The 8432-nt window shown below is 38.5% G+C and overlaps 2 protein-coding genes across 2 annotated transcripts in view; both read left to right on the top strand.

The window, feature by feature from the left end:
- LOC103519074 (NFX1-type zinc finger-containing protein 1-like) overlaps nucleotides 1-8432 on the top strand; it is a 25324-nt gene that overhangs the window by 10217 nt on the left and 6675 nt on the right. The gene's annotated exons all lie outside the window — the stretch shown is intronic.
- Nucleotides 1-8432, top strand: part of LOC103519071 (NFX1-type zinc finger-containing protein 1) — a gene marked incomplete at its 3' end in the record, with an annotated part of 15758 nt that extends 7326 nt beyond the window's left edge. Inside the window, 2 exon segments of the mRNA XM_008484153.2 lie at nucleotides 1887-2092; nucleotides 2653-8432. Coding sequence (XP_008482375.1) covers nucleotides 2673-8432 — 5760 coding nt within the window.

Here is an 8432-nt window from a genome sequence, read left to right as displayed (position 1 = left end):
ACATTTTAGACTTTAACCCGTTTTCAACGAGACCCGAGGCGGGTGTCCGCCTAAATTGTGTCCTTGTGTATAAAACTCCGGTCGGTTTTGAAAAGGACACAAATAATAAAGTCTAAATTAAAGAAGCTTTGTTTTGAGTCCGTGCTATATTATAGAGTCCCCACTTCGGGGCCTCCCGCGTCAACCTGGCGCATTTGTTCCCTCGCGCTGGCGTACGTGTGGGGTGTTTCGGAACCCTCGCGCGTCGCACTGGTTGTGGTTCCCTCGTGTTTCGCGTTGGTATGCGTGTTAGGGTGCTTCCGAGGGCCCTTCGTGGTGTCGAACTAGTATATGTTCCTCGCGCTGCTTCGCGTTGGTGTACGTAATCTTTTTTTCTCACTCTAGGGGGTCTTTTTGTGTTTACACTTTTTTCCGGTACAAGGATAGGTTTTTACAGCAGGATATTTATCACCACTCTAGTCTTTTAATTCCGGTTCAGACGTAAGGGTCAAAAAACACAGACGACTTTTACGACTTAGAGTTAAGGAAGTTGGAAGAGAGTTAAAGTTGAACCGATACAAAAAGCCCATATGGATTTTTTGACCTAATCATTAATAGGAATCACCTAAAGTTATCTCCATAGAGTAATATGTTTAGATCAATCCACCATGGAACTTTCTAATGTGTAAACACGGAATATTGGTGAGTCAGTACTACCCGAACACAATGGTGTGGACCTGTTTGAAATGGGTTCAGTTACTCCAAACGACTGCACCGTCCGACGTTAGGACAGGAAGAAACGAAACTAAAACCCTGTTTTCTTCCGAAACACAATCAAAAGGATGGTTTGGAGAGTTTTCTTTTCTCTTTGGATCACAAACCGAAGTAAATTCTCTCGACTTCTCACAATTGAGTGTAAAACGGGACAGTGGAGATTAGGTAGTTGTAGAAACAGTGAACCTGGTGGAGTTACAAGTGTTAAACTTGTCGGAACCATATCTGGATTTGGTTAGATGTTACTGTGTTTGAGGAACGAACCAAAACGCCGCGAAAAGGTTCACCCACTACTGATTCTTTTCCTAAAGTATGTATTGGATGGTCGAGGGCGTGGAGGCAAATAATGCAGCAACTTGCAGAAGGACGACTTAGTCGTTTTTACTTTGAGCTCTTGTGTATAGGTAATAAAAATTCAAATCCTTTACTTACTCATCAAGACCTACCATCCTGCCAAATTTCAAGTTTCTACAACATCGGGAAGTGCTTCATAATTTTGATGAGTGAATCCGTGTTAAATCCGCCTCTGGGCGGAACCCAGTGCAACTTTTGCCCAATTTCAGATATTTCCCTTTACTTACTCATCAAGACCTACCATCCTGCCAAATTTCAAGTTTCTACGACATCAGGAAGTGCTTCATAATTTTGATGAGTGAGTCAGTCAGTCTTAAAATAAGTGATTTTCTAGGCCCCTTTTCTACCCCTTCCTTAAAAGCTAGAACTTCGGAATTTCGCAGGCATAATAAGCAAGTATAGCTTAACATAATTATGGTCCAAATTTCGTAATTAATGGAGTTATGATAGGGGTAAAAATGGCTTGAAATGTTTTGTGTAATATACACATTACACACTGGCAAGCTAAGGCTGGAACTTGGCCTGGCGCACTACCATGCGTCATGCGCCTAGATTTGAAATAACCAGGGCTACCTATTTTGCACAAGTCCCTTCACTTGCAATACAATAAAACATGACAAAAAGTAGGTACCTACCTAAGTAGAACAATAGTAGGTACAAAAAATACTGATTTTTATTAGGTTCCAATAATTTCAAAACTGCTAATCAGTAAGTATGTCTAGAGGTCATCTCTAGTCCATGGGTCTTATTTCTTTCTCTTCAATTTCTTTTGACACCAGTTAACTACAAGTGGTTTGGACTTATTCATAATCAGGGACATATCCCAAGATGTGAGTACCCAGATGTGCAAGGTGTGCCACACAGCCTTATCTATGAAGCCAAGCTGATGATAAACAACCCAAAACAGGATACAATATTGCCACAAGTCTTCATGGACTGAACAGTCTATCACTTCAGAGAAAACTCAAGCAAAGATCTAGCTGTTGTAAGTCTCACTTTAAACAATACAATACATTAAGGTGTGGTTGTACTTAAGTGGTTTTAGATTTAATTCATAGGAAATCACAATACTATCAAAAGATGCAATTATTTTGAACAGATACATTTTACAAAGGAGCAACTTTTGTGGCCAAGTCAAACTCAGTGAATCACATTAGAATTACTAGACTTACATAGATTCAGGGTGCATTCAGCCTTGTGAGGACAATTTTGAGTAGTCTGCTTGTAAATGACTGCTTAGTGACAAGTGGTTCCATTAAAGGTTAAGAAGGGACTGCCTAACCTTGACGTCACAAATTAAGGGTAGGTATGGCAAAGGGTAGGATTGTTTGAATTTTTAACATGTACATGTACTTTCACAATTTCCCATGTACATAACATTTTCTAATAATAAGGTTCTGGTAGTTAAACCTTATGATCACTTTTATTGCCTATAGCCTATAGGTTATTTTGCACCTTGTTCCTTGTTCTTATTTAACACGTTAAATGAATAATGGTCAGTAATTTCACATTTTCACCTTGTTTCTATATTATTTGCAATGACAGGTACGTGAGAAATCTCCAAGATGTCAGATCTCTCAAGTGCAGTGTTTGCTGCATTAGAAGACTTACAAGTAAATTCTTCTGCCTCATCCTCCTCAGTGAAGAGAGAAAATCAGAATCCATCCTACTCTAAATCAGACAATTCAAATGTGAGTGGACCTAAAGGTTATTCAAATGACTCAAAAGCTAACAGAAGATCCTCCAATGACCATATACCTCGATCAAGAACACCAAACTGTAAAAGTAATGTACCAAAACACAAATCTAACAATCGCAATGATGCGCCAAGATCTCATTCGACCTATCGGAATGATTCTCAAAAATCCCAATTCAATAATCAGTATGATGATCGTCAAAATGGCCCTCCAAGATCGCGGACTAATAATCAATATCAAAATCATCGAAATGATGCCCCAAAATCGCGAACAACATACAATCAACAATATGATAATAATAATCATCATCGAAATAATCAAGCTAGATCCCAATCTGGATGTGAGACTTCACGGCCACAATCAAACTTTCCAAATGATTCATCAAAACCACGTCAGAGTTTCAATTCAAACAGAGACAATGCTGATCAGTTATTAGTAAACCAACTTCATGCTAGAAATAAAAATGACAGAAAGGACATCCCGAATAAAAAACACCGAAATGATGGGAATGAAACAAACAGGCAACAATTTAACAATGGTCCATTTAATGAAATTCAAGGAAGTAGACCCAAGTATGAAGCCAAGTCAAGATTAGGCTTTAAAAAATTGGAAGATATTGCCACTGAAGATCCGCATAAAATCACTGTTGAACTTGCTAACACCTATAATGGATTTCAATACTTGTTAGAACAAGAGGGTTTTCTTAAAGAAAGACCAGATTGGATAATACTTATTACCAAACTCCTTGCAAAAGTCTGTATTTGTGAGTTTAGAGAGAACAAAAACAAAGTTCTCACCTGGGTCTCAGAATCTAATTTCATAGACTTGATTCTCGAATACTTGCTAAGTGTATCTTCAGACACAAAGGCACACCAAAAACGTATTAAAACAATAAATACATTCTTACAAGATGTTATGTTACTCATTGAAACTTTGGTCAATCTCTTTCAAAATCTTGCCAAGGAACGATTTCACGATCCTGTGAGGAAAATATTTGGATACATCTCAAGTATTGAAGCATTCACTGATATCAAAGTTGATGACAAGTTCAAGTCAGACCTTACAGCTTTAGCACATCGATTAAAAAGCATGGGTTCAATAGCTGACAGTATGAATGTCAAAAAAGACTCACATCTTGATGAAGGCCAACCTCCAGAAGACTTCAGAACTATTGATTTATATCCAGCCCCGGAGGAAGTTCTTCAAGACTTAAATGTATTCCTACGAAGGAGTATTGTTGATGGTGGTTATGAAAATGTGGAACACTATTTGGATGTACAGTTCCGTCTATTACGACAAGATCTTATTGCACCATTAAGAACAGGATTTAAGGAATTAGTTGCATCTTTAACTGTTGGCGACAAAACGAGAAAACGTATAAATAACTTGCGTCTATTCAAGAAATGTTCATTCGAAAATATTGAAACTAAGTATGACAAGGTTAGCTATATTGTATGCTTTGATGTGGATAAGAGAATCAATGTTAATTGGGAATATAACCGCTGGTTTATGTTTGGATCTCTTGTGTTCTTTTCATTCGATAATTTTAGTACATTCTTCATGGGTACAGTGTTTGAAAAAAACAATAAAATCATAGCTAAAGATCGCACAATCAGTGTGGAACTTATTGGAGACATAGAATTGAATGTTGAAGACTTTAGAAGAGAAGTCATGATGGCTGAGTCCACAATTTTCTTTCAACCCTACTATCATGTTATGAAAGCACTGAAACAGTTTGAAGAGAGAAACTTTCCTATGATGCGATACATTGTAGAAGTAAACCCTGTTATCAATCCTCCCGCTTATTTGAGGAATAACAGTCTAATGCAAATCGGAAATTTCCCAGAAATTGACATCATGGATGAATGTTCTTGGCCCAGTCCAGATCAACTTGGTTTAGACAACTTCCAGTTTGATGCTTATAAAGGTGCTCTTACAAGAGAGTTTGTCATCATGCAAGGGCCTCCTGGTACAGGCAAAACCTACTTGGGTTTGAAAATTATAGAAACTCTTTTGGAAAATGATAATGTAATGGATCACCTCGGAGCACCTATTTTATTGGTATGTTACACCAATCATGCTTTGGATCAGTTCTTGGAAGGTATTCTGAAGTTCAATAAAAGTATTGTTCGTATTGGTTCTCAAACAAAAAGTGAACTAATCAAACCATTCGAATTGAAAGAAAGAAGAAAACATCACATTTTTGATAGAAATCTCAATAGTGCGTATAAGGCTATGAGAGATGAGATGGAAGAGAAGCTTACTTGTATCAAAACATGGGAGAAAGGTCTTGCCTTAACAGATGAAGTGGGAATAATTCAACGCGATTTCCTTGTCCCATATATGTCTCCAGGTCATCAAAACCAACTAAACTCATCCAATGACTTGGTACAATGGCTTCTAGTCAGAAACTATGTGGACACTTCAGATAATATTGTTGTCAACGAACAAGCTGATGATGATATGGAAGATGATAGTGCTGAGACCAAGAACAAAAATAGTAACAATGATGCAAAAAATGAAGATGAAGATGATGATGATGATGACGAAGATGAAGAAAGAGATCAACTTCGAAATGACGAATCCCTCATAGCAGATCTTACCATTGATGAAACAAGTTTGACTCTGCACATATTAACAACAAATTCACTTGAGAAGCAGTTACGTAAACTAGAAAACACGTGTCAAGTATTAGAAAACCAACGCAATCTTCATTCAGTTGGCGTATATGCTAAAATGAGAAATGATTTGGAGTCAAAATGGAAACAGCTAAATGAAGCCATATACATCTTGGATTCTCAATTCAAAAGATTACACAGAAGTTTCAAAGTTCAAGATTGTACTAAACTGAATAGCAATGTGACAAAAATGAATATGAATGAGCGTTGGAACATGTACTGGAACTGGTTGACTGGTTTCAAAGCTGAAATGATAACCACAATAAAAGACAATGAAGCTGGCTATAGAGTTCTATCAGAGCAGTTCAGTGAAGCCAAACAACTTCAAGATATGCAAGTGCTTCTGAACCACAAAATATTGGGCACTACTACAACGTCTGCAGCAAAATATCACCTCATGTTGGCAGCTTTGAAACCAAAAATAGTTGTTGTAGAGGAAGCGGCTGAGGTATTAGAGGCACATATTGTTACTGCTCTAACCAATCATTGTGAACACCTCATCCTCATTGGTGATCATCAGCAGCTTCGACCCAATCCTACTGTTTATGAGCTGGCCAAGAGATACAACTTGGAAATATCTCTCTTCGAACGTATGATAAAGAACAAATTGACATTTAGTACTTTGGGTGTGCAGCATCGGATGAGACCCGAGATCTGTGACCTCATTACTCCTGTCATCTATCCCAATCTACAAAATCACATTTCAGTTTATGAATACGAACAGGTAAAAGGAATCACGAAAAATTTGTTTTTCGTTGCTCATGAAGTTCCGGAAGAAAGTGATGAAATGGGTCAAAGTTATAAGAATCCTCACGAAGGAGACTTTGTATTGAGATTAGCAAGATACTTGTTATTCCAAGGATACTCTCCAGACCAGGTTACAATTCTTACCACGTACTCTGGTCAAATGGTGTACTTGAAAATGCAAAAGAAGAAAATGCCTGAAATAGGCCAGGTACGTATTTCAACTGTGGATAATTATCAAGGAGAAGAATGTCAAATTATTCTCCTGTCCCTCGTACGAAGTAATATGGAACACAAGATTGGCTTCCTCGCAACCCCAAACAGAGTATGTGTTGCCCTTTCAAGAGCAAAACAAGGGTTCTATTTGATAGGTAACATGACTGGCTTAGAAAAGAGTAGTCAAATATGGCCTGAAATAAGAAAACAGTTGGAAATGCATCAAGCGATAGGTTCCAAGTTGGAACTTCAATGCCAAGTTCACAATAACATCACCTATGTATGCAAGAAATCTGATTTCCTAAGTGTAACAGAAGGAGGTTGCTCGAAAATGTGTGATGAACCGTTGGACTGTGGTCATATGTGTAAAAGTTTATGCCACCCAAATGACAGAGAGCACAAGATATACAAGTGCCCTGAAAAATGTACCAAGAATTGTCCTTCTGGTCATCCTTGTACCAACCTTTGCTATGAAGAATGTAATCTCTGTCATGTACTGGTTACTCGACACTTCCAATGTGGACATACAAAAGCGTTACACTGTTACATTGATGCGAGTTTTTACCCATGCAAAGTTAAAGTAGAAGTAAAAATCGAACTGTGTGGACATATAGCACAGGTGGCCTGTCATATTGCCAGGTCAAATGAAACAATTCAATGTACGAAGCCATGTGAAACTAGACTAGGATGTGGCCATGCTTGTACTAAATATTGCCATGTAGATGAAGATCCCGATCATATGGAATATCAATGTATGAAACCTTGCGAACGGAAAAACACCAACTGTTCTGGAGAGCACATGTGTAAGAAACATTGCTATGAGAAATGTTCAATGTGCAATGAACGTGTTCCTAAAGTACTCCCATGTGGGCACGAGCAAGTTGTGTTATGCCATTTGGAAGCGGAATATGTAGAATGTGACAGACCTTGCACAAATGTCTTGGATTGTAACCATAAATGTCGCAAGCGGTGTAAGGACATGTGTGGTGATTGTAACGAAATAGTGAAAAAACAAATTCCTGATTGTGGTCATGTAGTAAATTTGAAATGTAAAATACATCCTGAACGTAAACACTGCAAAATTCCTTGCGAGAGACTACTAAGCTGTGGACATACATGTGCTAAAAAGTGTTGTGATGAATGCAATAGCAGTGATTGTGAAGTACTTGTTGACTGTCCTCATGTAGAGTCTTTGTGTGGACACCCAACCAAAGTCCCGTGTAAGGATAGACATGCAGTTGCATCAGATCTAAGAAAAAAAGCACTCGAGAGCTGTCCTGAGCCATGCGGAGAAATCTTGCTGTGTGAACATGCATGTCAAGGTAGCTGCAGTGGATGTAAGCAGGGACGTCTTCATGAAATGTGTAAGCAAAAGTGTGGCCGAGTCAAGATCTGTGGTCATAGTTGTACGGTGGATTGTAGTGCTTTGTGTCCACCTTGTAAGTTACCTTGCATGACGCGCTGCCAACACTCCAAATGTAATAACCCATGTGGAGAACGATGTCCTCCATGTCAGGAAAGATGTACATGGCACTGTCAACACAAGCAATGCAGAAGAAAGTGCTCTGATATGTGTGGTAGATCCAGATGTTACAAAGATTGTAAGAAAAAACTGCAATGTGGACATGATTGTATCGGATTCTGTGGTGAACCTTGCCCTCCCAAGTGTCGTATTTGTCATGAGGAAGAAGTCACTGATATATTTTTCGGTACCGAGGATGAAGAAGGTGCCAAGTTTGTTGTTTTACAAGATTGTGGTCACTTTTTTGAATCATCCGGTATAGAGACTTATGTCGGGATTAATGCGGAGTCCACGGATGATCCGAAGGATAAGGAAATCGTTATGTTGACATGTCCACGCTGCAAGACCCCCATTGTCAATACTCAACGATTCATGAACCAGACAAGGAAGATTATGAAGGACATTGCAGAGATCAAGAAGAAGCAGAATGGCATGAAGAGAACTATTGTTCAAATGAAAATGGACGTG

The sequence above is a fragment of the Diaphorina citri genome, unplaced genomic scaffold (genome assembly GCF_000475195.1).
Source record: "Diaphorina citri unplaced genomic scaffold, Diaci psyllid genome assembly version 1.1 scaffold2520, whole genome shotgun sequence".
Taxonomy (NCBI): Eukaryota; Metazoa; Arthropoda; class Insecta; order Hemiptera; family Psyllidae; genus Diaphorina; species Diaphorina citri.
The sequence above is the reverse complement of the archived record's forward strand: the minus strand, read 5'-3'. Positions and strand labels throughout refer to the sequence as shown.